Below are 17,096 nucleotides of genomic sequence, written 5' to 3'. Positions count from 1 at the left end.
ACACAGGGGCAAAAGACCAGAAGAATTCCGGTGGACAGGGGCATCCGTCAGGGATGTGTTCTTGCCCCCACTCTGTTTTCACTGTATGTAAACAAAGTGGTGAAGCACCTAATGGAAATCCAGTCGGATGCACCATCCCTGGCGGGCGAGCGTATTCCAACTCTCCTGTTCGCCGACGACACCCTTCTTCTTTCTAAATCCCCAGTTGGACTCTAGAACCTCCTTGATAGCTTCCAGATCTTTTGTGCATCAAGGGGGCTTCTGATAAACACCAGAAAGTCCAAATATTTGGTATTGAACCCGCCTAGAAAACTGGGTAGGCCCCCGTTTTAAATTCTGAGCCCCTGGAGAGGGTTATGGAGTTCGACCATCTTGGCTTCCGACTTTCGGATTCCATGAAGTGGAACTCCCATGTGCAGAAAATGTTATTGGCCCATAAGAGGGTAACGGGGGTCTTGCTAAAGGAACAGCGCTCTGCCTCCATTAGACCTATTGGTCCAGTAATCGATATATATAGGGCTAGGGGGTAAGTGCGGCCCTCTATGGTGCGGAACTTTGGGGCTTTAGCAATATGGAGCATCTGTCCGTATCTGAAAATAGATTCTTAAGAGAATTAATGACACTCCCACAGAGTACGCCTATGGTGCCTCTGCTGTTGGATCTTGGGTGCCATGCCATTAGCGACCAGGCAAAGCTTCGCCCACTTTTATTGTGGGCTCGGCTATGGCGGTCCCAGAATTGGCCTAGTACGCAGAAGGCCTGGCAGAGGTGATGTCTATTATGGGCTGGCAGAAAATCAAATGGCTCCAAGATGTTAAATCATTATTGTGCGATCTGGGCCTTCGTGAGTCTTGGGAGAATAGATCAGCTCCACCGAAAGCGATAATAAAGAACCTTTATTGGAAATGGATCACAAGTAAGCGTAATTGTGACCCAAAGTTAGGAAGTGTTACAAATGGGTTCTTAATGATCAAGGATGTTATGTTTATCGAGCCCTATCTAGATATTATTCATAAACCCCTGGATAGGGCATTGTATTTTAAATTTAGGATCGGTACCCTACCGATAAGGGAATTTACTGTGCGCTGGAAAAAACAATTGCAAACATCCTCTTCGTGTCCCTGTTGCACTCTAGGAATAGAGTCCATGGCGCACTTTCAGTTCGCCTGCCCGGCTTATAGAGCTCCAAGAGGCTATTGGCTCAAGCCATTGTGTAAAGCATTGGGCACTAGAGATTACGTTGTAGCATTGCGTATTCTCTCATCGAATACCAGCATATTATGTGTCAGCGGACTGGCCAAATATCTAAGCTGGGCTTGGTCGATTAGAGTAAAAAGGCTGAAAGAAAATGTTTAATCTTAGTCTTAAAGTTTTTCATTGTATAATAGTTTTTAATTTTTAACAATTGTAACACCTAAATGTGTAAATCTGGGTTCTTTATTAAGGGAACCCGTAACAATAGCTTATTACCTCCCGATAACTACAATATGCTCAAATGTGTAAATCTGTGTTTTAAGAAGGAAACTGTGATAGTTCATTGCATTTTGTTGAGCTGAAGGGCCTCAAGCCATGTTTTTATTGTTGTTGTTTTTATGTTTGTGCTTTTAAGATATGTTTTTATCGAAATAAAGCCTTTACTTACTTACTTACCTATTACACTAACTCTGATGTTATGACAGTTGCCTAGTTGGCAAAGTAATTATTGGTTCATGTTGTTTTGGTCTATGTTTATATGCAAGACAAAAATATATTTTTATATAATACTGTGTGGAGTCTCTTTTGTGGTGCATTTATAGTGTCACTGTTGTGAGTGTGTTGCACAAACGCTTTAGACATTGCCTCTGGGATAAGCCTGACTGCCTGTGCCAAGGGGGTGAGCAGAGGTTCTCTGGGTGTCGAACTCTCTTACCCTGACTGGAGTGGTGGGTTCTGCCTGGCTGGGGTGCATACCCTAGCAAACCAAAATCCCATTTCTAACAACACTTTTTCCGTCTAGACCTTTGTATTCAGCTATTATTCAGTCAGAGAAGTCTTAACACTTGTCAAGAAAAAAAGTTCTGTGAAGTATCTTAGACTTCGAGAAAAAACTGAAACACATCTATGCTCCCTTCAGGGAATAACACATTCTTCGCTTCTGTTTTGCAGGCGTAAAGGAGCCTCATCAGATGAGCATCTTCAAGATCATTGCAGCCATCCTACACCTCGGAAATGTAGAAATTCGCTCGGAGCGGGATGGAGAGTCGAGTAGCATACCCGTAAGTTCTTGCAGAAAACCTGCGTTGGTTTACTCCGGGGAGAAGGTGATGGAGATTTTCATAACACATGAATTTAACCCCTTCGAGGCTGATGACGAGCTGGGCTCGTCATGGTGTAGCCTCCTCAAACACTGATGACGAGCCCAGCTCGTCATGAACAATGGGTTTTTTAAAAAGTCAGCATGACAGCAGAAGAACAGCAGCGCGCATGTGGTTAAGGCGCTTGTTTACCAACTTACCATCCAGGGCCCGTATATAGGGCGCACTATCCTTGCTTGCCCAATGGCACACCTTTAAGCACGTTCAGTAAGCTCATACAGGGACAGTCCGCCCTATTACAATGAATGCACTACCCCTCAGCCAGCCACAAATTTGGGCTGTCCTGGGAGCAGAGTATTCAGTGAAATACAGAGCGGATGCCTCAAAGCCGCTCCTTGTTTCTCCACCTGCACTTCATAGCGGGATTAGAGCTCTTCCTGCAGGCAGGGGAAATGATTGATTTCTCCTTTTTGTGATGAACTGTCAGTGCGCCTCCTGAGAGTATGTTTGCCTCCACGTCCACGTTGGTAATACAGCACAGGAGCAGAGTCAAAGTGATGCTCTCATTTGCATGAGCCCACACCTCCATACACATGAGGGCACGCCATCACAAGACAGCGCTGGGACTGCATGTGTGTCAGTGCTGTTATTACTATTATTACAAACACTTATAGAGCGCATAGCTACCCAAAGGCATCCCAGCACTATCAGTGTCGCACAGAAACAAACTAAGAAGCCTTTGGTGCAGCGTTCTGGTACAGCCGGGTTTTAAGAAGCTTCCGAAAGGGAATATTTTGAGTCACTGAGTGACAATAAAGAGGGAGGGAGTTCCAAAGTCTAGGGCCATTGTATGAAAAAGAGTGGCCTCCAAATCTTTCTTTTTTTATTCTGGGAACTGAAGCTAAAAATAAATTGGCGGATTGTAACCTTTTTCCAGGATGATAGAAGGAGATGAGTGAATGATTGATTTGGGGACCTTTGCCCCAGAGTGTCTTGTGAGCTATACAGAGGGATTTGAATTTCATTCTCTCAGTGATCGGCAGCCAGTTTAAGGTGTTAAGGGCTGGCTTAGCTGACTGAGTTTTAGAAATGTTAAGCAGCATTAAAGCTGCACAGTTCTGTATCACTTTTAGTTTTCTTGTGGTTGACATCGGGGCCCCTAAATAAAATGAGTTCCCATAGTCAAGGCGGGAAAGAAACAAAGCCTGGACCATGAGTCTCCTCGCTGTAACGAGAATCAGAAGTAGAACTTCACAAAGCATTCTGAGCATACCATACCAAGTAGATGCCAGCTTCACTGCTAGATGATCAAATTGAAAAGACTTGTCAAGCCACATGCCTAAACTTTTGATCATCGGTTTCGGAGCAGGGGGAGAACCTGGGCTATTGGGCCACGCCAGATCATATTCTAAGGTTGGGAGGTTGCCCATGTTCATCAGCACTCTTTTATCTCCATTGAGCTTAAGACAGGAGTGTTCCATCCAATTTGCCACTTTCTCTAAACCGGGTTCAAGGCAGGATGAAAAATTCTGGGAATGGTTTAAAGACAGAACTAGTTGAGTATCGTCAGCAGATGTGACAATATTTATCCCGTATGGAAGAACAATGTCAGCAAGAGGTCTCATATATACATTAAACAATGTGGGTCTCAAAGACAAACCCTGTAGCACTCCACATCTGAGCGGCAGGCTATTGGAGATATTAACTCCTTCAAAAACATTAAAATTTCTGCCATCTAAGAAAGACTGTAACCAGGTGATGAGGCTTCCTGAAATACTAATACTAATATTTCTACATTTTTCTTCTAAGAAAGTGCTTGTGCTTTTTTTCACTTCAGCCTGATAACGTTTTATGGTATCCCTATATGCCTTTTTACTTGATAAATTCTAATCTTTCCTCCATTGCCTTTCAGATGTTTTATAGTTTTGTTTATATTTACGAAGCTTAGGGGAGTACCAAGGTGAAGATTTCTCTTTTGCTCTCTTATTGCCAAATTTCCTAGGAATGACTTGTCCCACGTACAACTCAATGCAATGATTGCATTTTTCATTTGCTGGAGAAGGGTTAGAATCTGGAGTAGGCTTGGTATCTTTGAGGGCTAGAATATATTGCTCCAGTGGAAGTTTGGCCCAGGCGCGTTCCATACTACTAGTGGTTCTAAGGGGGAAAGTTGTGTCACCAGGTCCCAGATATTTGGATCAGGTAGTGGTCCGACCAAGGCACTAGACTAGGATCCCTGACTAGTAACTTTTTATCGTTAGAAAAAATGGGATCTAGTGACCCTTACCATGTGTAGGGCCAGTAACTTTTTCTGTTAACAGAATAGCTGATAGATCTTGAGTAAGCTCAAATGCTTTGGGACTTGAAGTCATCAAAATGTAGATTAAAATCCCCTGAAAGGGAAAAGTTGAGGAAGTACTGACCAGATTGGTGTCAATTTCAGGGAGAGATTTAAGAAATTGTAACACACAAGATGACCCAGCACCAGATTATGTCAATGCAAAGTGAGCAAAAATATTTATATTGCAGTAATAGATACAATATCACAGGAATGGCTTCTTGAAACGACCGGAGGACAGCCTTACATTCGAGGGGCCGCACATTTTGAGAATTCCACTAACGGACCATACTATGGTTGTAGAAATACTGTGAAATTGCGACAACAGGAAGACACACTCATTGATTTGTGAGATAAGGAATCAACTTGCGTTCATTTGAAATATTATTTCCTGTGTTTTTCTTACAATCCCTGAAGAAGTCCCGGGTGGGATGAAAACCGTTGGCGACAAGCAATTTTGCCATGTTTTAATGAATTTTGAAAAATAAAGAAAGTACCAATCTACAATCAAGTCTTTGAAATTGCCCACTTTCAAGAAGCCATTCCTGTGATATTGTATCTATTACTGCAATATAAATATTTTTGCTCACTTTGCATTGACATAATCTACATTGACATAATCTGGTGCTGGGTCATCTTGTGTGTTAAATTTAAGTGATCTGTGATCACTGAATTTGGGGATGTTTAAGGGTCAAATCCCAGATGCCAGGCACAGATAAATAGCAAGGAATAACAAGGCTGTACTTAGTAGTGATTTGTAGTGCCGGTCTAGTATAGCTTTGACCCTTTTCTTTGATTTGTTGTGAAAAAGAAAAAGAGATCTAAGAAATTGTCCACAAGCTCCTAAAGGTTGGTACATAAAGATTCCTGAGTAGGTGTGAATAGCAGTAAAAGTGATTGCGAAAGTAAGATTTTCGCAATCGGGTATTAAATCAGGCTTAATACGGCATTTGATGGAATCTTTGAGAATAATAGCGATGCCTCCGCCTTTCTTATTTTCACGATCTTTCTGTTGGATGTAATAGCCAGGGGGAGGATTTGTGCAATGTCAGGACCGGATTCCTTATGAAGCCAAGTTTCTGTTAAAAATAAGGCATCAGTTTGTTCCTCTTCTATGAGTATATGAAGTTCAGAGGAGTGTTTAGTCAATGATCTGCAATTTATTAAAAACATTGTATAGGGACAAGGAGTCTTGGGTTCAGGTCGAGTTCTTGGGGCAGGGCGGAGATTAAGGGAGCAGTGCATACAAGAGTGTTCATCATTCGTTAGAATAATAGAATGCAGACATTTTTCATTGCACGGTTTAGGCAGCGCTAGAAGTTGACTGGAAGAATACATAATTTTACTTACTTGAGAAGAACCAGGGTTCATGGCACCTATCCCTGGTCGGACACAGACGGGCGTGGACGGGGGCAGACGGGCTTGCCTTTGGCGCTCCAGCAACATGCCAGCGTCCACACAGCAGGTCTCATTAAACAGAGGAGACCCGACCCTGAGAAACACTGGTACGCTAACCAAAATGGCGTCTTCCAGTGTCCCAATTATTAAAATGCAATGTGCCAATTAAAAGAAAAAAATAGCAGAATGGTTCCCTTCAAATTCAATATGTTTTAGCACCACAGATTCCAAAACAAAATAACACTTTGCTTAGTTTCCCTCCCCTAGCCACAAGAGGTCTGGGCAACCCTAACCGCGCATCCGCACAGCGGGTCTCATTAAATGGAGGAGATCCGACCCTGAGAAACACTGGAACGCTAACCAAAATGGCGTTTCCCAGTGTCCCAACTATTAAAGTACAATATGCCAATTAAAAGTAATAAAAAGAGCAGAACGGTTCCCTTGAAATTCAGTATGTTTAGCACCACAGATTCAAAAACAAGATAACACTTTTCTTAGTTTCTCGCCCCCAACCATGTGAGGCCTGTGGGACGCTAAATAAAATTACAAATGGGGCCAGACAAGTATCTGCTGCCATTATGCCCTGGGGGTTCAAAAAGCAAGTGCACACAACTGTTGTACCCCAGGGGCACTATCTGTAATTTGGTCTCAGGATGCTTACATGGTAGCTTCAGATATTAAGTTTTGTTGGATTGACTTTTGCTCTGAATTGTCTTTTTTCACACACAAATATGCTGGTAGGATGGACTGTTCCAGTACAAAGATAACTTTTCTACAAATGTATGTTATGTCCTCAAATTCACTAAAACTGTAATTGGGAATTTGGTTCCTCTATTATCTGTGGTTGTGTTCTAACAGCTTTGCTCTGCTACTTAGCAGGTAATATCTGACCCAGTCAATGCCCATCTATCACCAATGCCTGCTTCACTCTAACATTCCTTTTTTATACTTTTTCAGTTAGTAATTTTCAACATTTGTTTTTAGATTTCTAGACATAACAACCGTTTATTACAGGCTATTGGAAAGTACATTTTACTTTTGTTTAGAAGAAATTATAATTTATTAGAACTCCAATCATCTCTAAGACATGAGAAAAAAACCAAGAGATATGTGCAAATCTAGACAATCTATATTTAGTAACAAAAATCAGTTCTTGCTCCTGACTGTGCTAACTGAGTATGACAAAGGTCTGGTAAACCTGCATGTACTTGTTTTTTACTAGATCAAGTAGAACGATATGTTGAAATTTCATGTAATGCCTTGAGGTAAGAGGCTTTGACGTCATAACACACAAATACCCGGGGCTACATTGCTTCCAGCAGCAACTTTCTGCTGCGGAAACTTGCACCGGCCTGCAGTGTAAGGAGGCCGTGAAGTACAATGTTCTTCAATACAGAGAGGGGGTTGTTGTGAATTAAATGTTAAAGGAAGGTTAGAGAAATTGGTCAATATAGCTCTGAGTAGCATCAGAGCATGGGTATGGGCTAAATTACAAGAATGTGTAAATATTGAGGCTGCTGTCCAAGACGAAGGCAGAAAATTGATGGACCTAATGCTTGATTAATCCTAATTATATGGGAGGAATGCTTGATTAATCTTAACTATTGCCATGTCTCTGGGCTGCTATCCAGTCCATCTGTTGTATTTGCGTGGTTCATGCCTATTAAAATGCACGATTGTGATGAGTGAGGGACAATGTTCAAGCAACAATTGTCGACAGCAATACAGAGCCGAGGGAGGATGTTTCGGAATCGGGCGCGGTGTAAGGCACATACAGAGCAGACACAAGACCAAGGGAGTTTGTTGTATTACTAAACTCTGAAAATACTGATAAGGGACCATTTCTTGTGTGTCTGGTGCTTTCAGTCTCCAATCAATCAATCAATCAGTCAATAAGGGAATTGTGAAGGAGTGCTTCTTACCCATGAGGGTCTCCAGGTGCTGGAGGGGAGGCTCAGTTGAGTGCTGTGGTCATCCGAAGAGCCAGGTCTTGAGGTCCTTCCTGAACTGGGGCTGTGTAGGCACTTGCCGGAGGTGGAGGCCGTTCCAGACCTTGGCTGCGTGATAGAAGGAGCTTCCTCCCATTCTGGTCTTGTAGATACGTAGGATGGTGGCCAGAGAGAGGTCAGCTGATCAGAGGTCTCTCTTGGGTGTGTGGAAGGAGAGGCTATTGTTTGGGTGTTCTGGACCGATGTTGTGGAGGGCATTTGTATGTGTGAGTGAGGATCTCCAAGTTTAGTCTTCTTTCGATGGGGAACCAGTAGAGACCGCGGAGCTGTTGGGTGATGTGGTTGTGACGGGAGATGTCTAGGATCAGTCTGGCTGCGGTGTTCTGGACTGTCTGGAGTTTGCAGAAGAGTTTCTTGTTGATTCCGGCATAGAGGATGAACCGCAGACAAATCTGCTACTGATAAGGCTGTGTGTGATGGTTTTTGTGGGTTCGGGTGGGATCCATCTGAACATTTTTTGGAGAATGCTGAGGGTGTTGAAGCAGGCAGAGGATACGGTGTTGATCTGGTTGTTAATCATGAGCGATGAGTCAAGTATGATGGCGAGGTTCCGTGCGTGGTCTGTCTGAGTGTGGGGTTTCCGAGGGCGGGGGGCCACCAGGTGTCGTCCCATGCGGAGGGGTAAAGCCAAGCATGAGGACTTCGGTTTGCTCGGAGTTGAGTTTCAGGCAGCTCTTCTTTATCCCTATTTTGACGGCTTTCATTCCTTCTTGGAAGTTGTGCCTGGTGATGTTGGGTTCTTTGGTGAGGGAGAGGATGAGCTAGCTGTCTTCGGCGTAGGAGACAATGTTGAGCCTGTGGTTTCTGACGATGATTGCGAGGGGGCCATGTAAATGTTGAAGAGGATGGGACTGCGGGAGGATCCCTGGGGCCCTCCACATCTGGTCTCTGTATGTTGTGAGAGGTAGGGGTTGAGTCTGGCTCGCTGAGTTCTGCCTGTGAGAAATGAGTTTAACCAGTCCAGAGCTTTTCCGCGGATACCAACACTGCGGAGTCTTGTGGTTAGTGTGTGGTTGGAGACGGTGTTGAAAGCAGCTGAGAGGTCCAGCAGCATGAGGGCGGCCTTTTGGCTCTGAGTCGATGGGGGAGATGATGTCGTCAGTGGCTGCACGTAGGGCAGTCTCGGTGCTGTGGTTGCTGCGAAGCCAGATTGGAAGATGTCCAGGATGTTGTTGGTTTCAGTGAAGTTTGTTAGCTGGGTGTTGACGGCCTTTTTGATGATCTTGGCTGTGAATGGAACCAGGGATATGGGCCTGAAGTTCTTGAGGTTGGCCGTCGGCGAATGTGGCGCTTTTGAGGGAGCAGTTGATCATCCGGCGTAGTTCGGTTGCAATGGCGGCTTTGTGGAAGATGTGGGGTGGGCAGGGATCTGAGGGTGCTCTACAGTGGATTCTCTTTATGGTCGTTAGGTTGTCTTCTGTCATGAGCGTAGTCCAGATGTGCAGAGTCTGTTGGCTGGCGTCGCTGGGAGTGGGATCTGGAGCGAAGCGAGGTCTTCGTTGTTGAAGTTGTCATAGATCATCTTATTCTTGAGGTGAAAACAGATGCTCAGACTGTTGAAGAGGTCTTGAGAGGGTGGAACGTCTGTTGTTTCACTGTTGGGTGTTGTAGTATGAAGTCCACAGGAGGCCAGGTTGTGGTTCTAAGTTGTAGTTTATTAGATGGTTCAGTTACAAAGGTGAAAAGGTAAGTAGCCAAGGTAGTAGGAAGGCCAGTATGTAAGATGGTATGAAGGCCCCACCAGGAGAAGCTTACTTCTGCTCAGCCTGAAGTCAACTGACTAACATGAGTCACTCAACATTCTGTGACATCAAACAACATTCTAAATAGGCTCAGGCTGAACAAAGAGGGAAGACAGGGAGAAAAGGAGAAAGACAAGAAATGACCTTACAACATATCCTCGTTCTTTATATGGAAAAAGAAAAGAAGAAGAAGAAAGATAAGAGTACAAGATAAAAAGAGGAACTATGTTAAACGTAATAATACGTATTACGTAGCATGCAAAAATGCAATAGTGCAATAACATTTCAAGCAGGAAACTGCAACAAGAAAAAACAATAATGCAATACCATGAAAATAGAATAGAATGGCATGACAGCAAAACATGTAAAAAACAATATAATAAAACACAAAACAATAAGCAGCAATAAAAACAGAATAGAACGCAACTCTATAACAAGCAAAAATGCACTACTACAATCAAGAAGAATTGTAGCAAAACAAAGACACGCACACCATCCCCCTTGTGCCTAAAACACACACCTGAAGTGACAAAACAGTCTCAGGCAAATAAACAACACATACCAAGCTTGTACGTCTGGCGTCAAGGCAAACCCTGCGTAATGTGAAACGGAGCAAACAGCGAACCAGCGCTGCAAACAAAGGGACCAAAATTCAAAAACGTAGACCAAAAAAATGTATGTATGTATAACGTAGCAAGTAGGCAACCCTCAAGAACATCACAAAAGCAAAATAGAACGCCTACACACACCCCAAAATAAGGGTAAGAAGCAGAATATGAAATCTACACAGTAAGTCTGTAACTCAGGTAAATTAACAGACACAGCGTAAGAACCAATAACCAGCAAACAAGGAAAAGGAGGCCGGGAGCCGATAGTGAACCGACACTGTAAAAAGAAAAGGTCTCTAAAAGCAGCCGTAGGAAAGTAAGTGCGTAGTATGTAGGCAAGTCGAACAAAACAGAAAATGTACCCATACACCCAACTCAAAATAATGGTAATGAAGTAAAATGTAACAACTGCATAGTAAGGCTAAAAAGATGTAAAAAGTACCACAACTCCAAACACTCAAAAAATAACAGGAGTAATGTCAGAATAACAGGAAGTAAGCCTGTAACTGAAAAGGGTGAAAGCCCCATTCATTGTAACGTATACACCCACAAATAACTGTAAAATTTCATGCTAAAATAACAGTATAATACAAAAATAATTTCACAGGAATTGAATGGCAAGAAAAGTACAAGTGTACAAGTAATAGAATATATCACAAGCACAAAAAATGCACTTTAGGCTACATGCTGTAAAGAATAAAAGAAACAAATTAAAATAAATAAAGTAGTCACCGTAGTCGTTTGAATGCTGAAAGGTATCACAAAACAATAAACTAAAACAATAAAAGTAGTCACCGTAGTAAGAAATGAGGCAGAATACTTGAGGAGGACCCAGCAGAATGGTTTCATCAAGTCTTGAGTGAGAATGAGACATAAACGGCTCCATCGAAATCGGAACATGTAAAAGAAATCAAACAGTACCTCATTGGAGAAAAGTTAGTGGCAGCATGACCAAACATCACCATTTGGAACATCACCCAACACGCAGCACATCACGGTGGAAGCAGGAGACAAATGCAACGTGAACTGTCCCAGCAAAACACATCACGGAGGACGAGGTTGGCAATAGGCTGAGAAAACAATCGCAAAATGGCGGCACGTAGGGCACGCAGTGCAGGATGGCTCTCAGAACGTCTAGGTATGTAGGAGTGCAGAAGCAGCCATAGACCTCTGGGTGTGAGCTCGAGCCAAATTTGAAGTGAAAGAAAGCGGTTTAACTGCCATGGCGGAAATGGGGGCAGTAGCGCAAAGTACACACAGGAATAGTAGTAAACACCGCATCATTCCATCCAATAGTAAAATAACGAAAGTAGATGACCTGAAAAAATATATTGTGAAACAAGTAAAAGCGGCAAAACAGAGTCAGAAGGGTTTGGCACATTGCTCCACATCAGGCAGGCAAGGAGGCAGTAGAAAGTCGATGGCACTGGTGATTCCTCAGGAAAGATTCTTGTATCGATTCAAGTACAATTCCAAATACATATTTGCGGTGAGCTGGTCTTTGGTCAATTGGTTCTAGCTTCTACGGGGGAGGCGGTTAGTGTGCTTGTGTGGTGGTAGGTATTCTGAAGGAGAAGTGGATGCAGTGGTGGTCTGTCCAGAAGAGTTCTGTGGTGTGGCTGTAGTAGACGCTGTTTCCTTCTACTAAAATGGGGTTGAGTGTGTGTCCCTCTGTGTGCATGGGAGCGGTGACCAGTTGCTTCAGTCCTATGTTGGCAAAGTTCTCTAGGAGGGTGGTGGTGTTCTCGTGGTTATCCAGGTGGAAGTTTAGTAGGATTGTAGTCAGAGGAGGTGAGGGCGTCGTGTGCGATGTGGTCGGAGATGGTGTTGGTGAAAGAAGCGCCGGCTGGGATTTTTCGACAAAACCGTTTGCTTTTTGTCATTTAAAATTGTGATTGTATCTGGGTCAGATTGGTCCATTTGCCATAAAGGCTTATACCAATTTAGCTGTCTGAGATGGGCTTGTTGCTTTCTGTTCTATGACCACTTCAGTATGATCAAGCATTTCTGGACCCACAAATTGTACTTTTCTCTTTCTTTGTATTTCTCTGTCTTTTCTACCTACTCTTGGTCCTCTGTTGGACCTTTCTTGTTACATTGAGGGGAAAGAGAGTTAGGGGTCTATTATAATGTTGGGCGATCGCCACAACATTATTCGCCCGCCACCCATGTCACCCATGTCCCCTGCCATATTAGGATGGCGGGGGGGGGACCCCGGAGGACAGAAAGACCGTCTGCCGGTTTTCCGCTGGTCACACAGTGGACGGAAAAGGGGCCTGATATGGTGGCGGTGTCTGCAAGACACTGCCATCCATATTATATTGCAGGCGGGTAGCAGCCTTTCTGTGGCTGTGTTGCCGCCCCGGAAAGGCATCCAGTGATCGCAGTTGGGGGGACGTTGCAGGCCTCCAGGATGTCAGGGGTGGAGGGGGCACATGAGGGGCACCTTTGGTACCCCCCCTGCATTTGCATGCACAACATGGCAGGCACCGCGCGGTGCCTGTCACGGTGCGCATGCAAATGCACAACATGGCAGATTAACATTGTGGCGGGTGCTGAATACAGCACCGCCACCCACAATATTAAGTATATAAGATGCGACCGCCATGGTGGCGTCGCATCCTGATAGGCACAGCGGGACTGCCGCACCTTTTGCGGTTGGTCCTGTTGACCGTTACGGTGGCGGGCGGACAAGTCTTTTCTATGTCCACTCTAATCAAATATATTTAACAGTGCAACCCTTTTGGCTACACAATGAGGACCAGGAATCAGTAGCCACGTTTAAGAATGTTTGTTTATTACAAATCAGTTTTCGGGTTCAAATAAATCACTCTTTTAAACCATGCTAAAAGGTAGAGAATGGCAATAGGCAGTCCTGCCTTCTGAAGAAATTAAGACAGGCCAGTATTAAACGAACTGGAGATTCTGTTAATGCTAATAACATTAAAATCTGATGCTCATAAAATAATCTCAAGTGGTCTTTTCTATACTTGAGTAGTTTACATCTTCTAAGCACAGTCCTAGGTACAGGAATGGTTCAAGTATCCAAACTGTCTCAGAAATCAGAGCGCCAGGTAAGATATAGGGACAAAGCATGGAAGCATAACTAGGACAAACGTAAGCATCTCAAAAGCTCGATCAAAGGTCTTCAGTAAGTCAGAAAATAAGTGTTAGCCTAAGCCACACTCAGGGCAAAATTGAAAGGGAGCATCGAAGCTTAGACCCCTCAATAGTCTATTAAAGGGGCAGTTGGGAATCATGAAAGGGGTCGGCAAGGAGTCCAAGGATGGTTCTGGATGGAGTCTGCAGAAAGGGGTTTAGCAAAGAAGTTCAATAGAAGTCCGGAAAGGGTCAGTGGGGTTAGTGTCCTCTAAGGGATCAGGGCATCCCTCCTCACCAAGGGGAACAAGCACTGGCATTGCCAATAGGTCTCGCAATAGGAAAGTTGGAGCTATTGGTTTTGTAAATGACATTTTATATTTATATATCGTTATTGGCATTGTCAATAACAATATATAAATATAAAATGTCATTTACAAAACCAATAGCTCCAACTTTCCAAATGCTAAACCTATTGGCAATGCCAGTGCTTGTTTTCTTTGCTTAACGACTTCAGTCTGCCCTCCCCCACGTCTTTAAGAGAAGCAGCCAACCGTCAAAGGAAAACGTGTGGGGACAGAGAGAGAGAACTCTATATTTTTTTTTTAGTACCTGGGTCAAATATATATATATTTCCCCGTTCAGAAAATAGCCAAAAAGAAACAAGTGGGAATGGCTGTCCAGAGGTAATGCCGCTAGCTGTCTGATGCTTTATTTTCAGTTAGACCTTTCTGCAGTGGCATTCCCCTTCTTCTAACCTCACTCCCCTACCTCTAGATAGCGGTGGGGGTTTACCTTAACCCCTCCCCCGTTGCACACTTGTTACTTTTTGATGCAAATGAAGGCGATCCAGGGGATATGTATTTAAACCAAATAACAGACCCACTGGCACGTTTCCACTCCATGTGTCCCAGGGAGGCGTTACCCTAGCTTCAAATCCCGCCAAAAAGAGGAAAGGGGGACGGAGCGAGCGAGCCGCAAAAAAAAAAAAAAATCTCATAGGTTTACAGGGGAAAAAAATAAATCTGCTGCAATCTTGGGAGAGGCTGTAAGAGAGTGCAACAAGTCGTACAGAAACGCGTTAATGGTTTCTATACGTTTAAAAAAAAAACACAATCAGGTGGGGCGTCTAGGGTTGCAAAAAGGAGTGAAAAGAATATAAAAAGATTAGGGGAGGAGATATACATGGCCTTTGCTGCAAACAGGAAAGGGGAGACCAGCTCTAAAAGTGTGCACCCCACGCAAGCAAATAAATACAATAAACAAACCCTCCTTCCCGGAAGGGGGTGGGAGGTAGGACTGAAAGACTGCAAACAGTAGTGAAAGGGGCCAGCTGCTGGTTTTTGGGGTTGCAGCCGAACCAGGGCTGCAAATAACAACCTGAAACTGCACAACAACTTGAAACTGCACAGCATAGCGTCTTAAAGTTGCAAAGCGCGCAATCGCACAGTTAAGAACTTTAACTACCGCAATACTTCAGGTCCACGGTTCAGGCATTAAGTTACCCCCATAAAACGAGGCGTCACAGCATGTGGGTTCCTACGAATTTATTGAACTTCCATTGACAGGGCGTCGACATGAAGGGGTCCAGCTGGTAGACTTTAAGGAAATCATGCATGCGTTTTAACTGCTGAAAAATACCCATATTGTTGCCGAAATATCCGCGCAAAGAGCAGCGTAAGGTTTCTCCGATCTCCCCTACTCCTTAACCGGAAAGACTAGTTCGTTGAAATAAACATAAAAGTACGCCGAACCTTATTGTTAGGAAACTTCGTAAAAAAAAAAATAATGAAGAAATCTTGAGACACTATTTGGCTTAAAACTCGAAATAAATCTTTTTACATTAGGGAGCATCCGGACATTGCTCTGCTAATCACTAACTGTCTGAAGGCTACGCAAGAGGAAGGGGTTTCTGTGTTTTTTAATTTCTGGGCTGCGATATATAGCAAGTTGTGAAAAAGAAGGGACAGAGAGGAGGAATGGTGGGAGGGAACACGGCCTGGGGGAAGCTGGCTGGGGAGGGGGAGGAGAAATCCAAGTAAGGCTGTGTGCGGGGAGAGAGAGGGGTGGTGCTGGAGCTGGGGAACAGATGGCCGTGAAAGTTTATGGCCCAAAAGCGCGGGGTCCAGCTGGTAGACTTTAAGGAAATCATGCATGCGTTTTAACTGCTGAAAAATACCCATATTGTTGCCGAAATATCCGCGCAAAGAGCAGCGTAAGGTTTCTCCGATCTTCCCTATCCCTTAACCGGAAAGACTAGTTTGTTGAAATAAACATAAAAGTACGCCGAACCTTATTGTTAGGAAACTTCGTAAAAAAAAAAAAAATGAAGAAATCTCGAGACACTATTTGGCTTAAAACTCGAAATAAATCTTGTTACATTAGGGAGCATTCGGACATTGCTCTGCTAATCACTAACTGTCTGAAGGCTACGCAAGAGGAAGGGGTTTCTGTGTTTTTGAATGAATGCTGTTTTTTCTGGGCTGCGATATATAACAAGTTGTGAAAAAGAAGGGACAGAGAGGAGGAAAGGTGGGAGGGAACACGGCCTGGGGGAAGCTGGCTGGGGAGGGGGAGGAGAAATCCAAGTAAGGCTACGCAAGAGGAAGGGGTTTCTGTGTTTTTGTTGAATGAATGCTGTTTTTTCTGGGCTGCGATATATAACAAGTTGTGAAAAAGAAGGGACAGAGAGGAGGAAAGGTGGGAGGGAACACGGCCTGGGGGAAGCTGGCTGGGGAGGGGGAGGAGAAATCCAAGTAAGGCTGTGTGCGGGGAGAGAGAGGGGAGGTGCTGGAGCTGGGGAACAGATGGCCGTGAAAGTTTATGGCCCAAAAGCGCGTGCCTGTGGCCACGTGAACTCGAAGAAAACCGCACCAAAAAACCCTTGGTTTGACGAGTATTTCGAGCACTTGAATTCTCTCCATTTTCCATTCCTTCTCTCCATTTTCCATTCCTTCGGAATTTTCCTTTCCTTCGGAATGGAAAAGGCGAAACCTAAAAAACATCAATCTCTCTCCTCCAACAGACTGTCAGTATATTATAATCCATAAAGTCATAGGTGACACCCCTGTGGTCACATCATCATCAAATGCCTATCATCTTTGTTTCATTCTCCATGTTGCAGACTGCTGCATCCAGGGGAAATCCCACACAAGACATGTAAACATCTCTTTCTCACACTCAGTTCGTCAAGAATAGAACTTTCATTCGTCTGTTTGTTTCTAAAGTACTAGTCTTCAGGTCTGTTTCTCAGGCTATGTACCTATCTCTAGTACAGAAATGTATCTATTTTAAACTAACAATGCGTGTGAATGCCTGCAAGAAAGCCACGTCAGCAGAAAATTAAATCAGCTTTATGCAGCATGATGAAATATAGGCATAAACTATAATGTCAAGTTAATCCATTAAACTGTTCGGTGCACATTTAATATACTTGTGCACAAATTAACATAAGAAAATATACATGTTTTAATAAATTTCATTTCACATTGCATAAATCATACTGTAAATAATCAAATTATTCAAAGGTAAATATGACAGAACTATGTTTGAATGTGCATACATGTAACATTAGTGCATACATTACATGTTCATTATCTTTTCATTTT

General features: G+C 43.6%; 1 protein-coding gene across 1 annotated transcript in view; it reads left to right on the top strand.

The window, feature by feature from the left end:
* MYO5B (myosin VB) overlaps window positions 1-17,096 on the top strand; it is a 1,009,160-nt gene that overhangs the window by 586,932 nt on the left and 405,132 nt on the right. Inside the window, exon 9 of the mRNA XM_086960377.1 lies at window positions 2,146-2,255. Coding sequence (XP_086816503.1) covers window positions 2,146-2,255 — 110 coding nt within the window. The remainder of the gene's footprint in view (window positions 1-2,145; window positions 2,256-17,096) is intronic.

Source organism: Lissotriton vulgaris, chromosome 3_1 (assembly GCF_964263255.1).
Source record: "Lissotriton vulgaris chromosome 3_1, aLisVul1.2, whole genome shotgun sequence".
Lineage (NCBI taxonomy): Eukaryota > Metazoa > Chordata > Amphibia > Caudata > Salamandridae > Lissotriton > Lissotriton vulgaris.
This window is presented reverse-complemented; position numbering and strand designations above follow the sequence as displayed.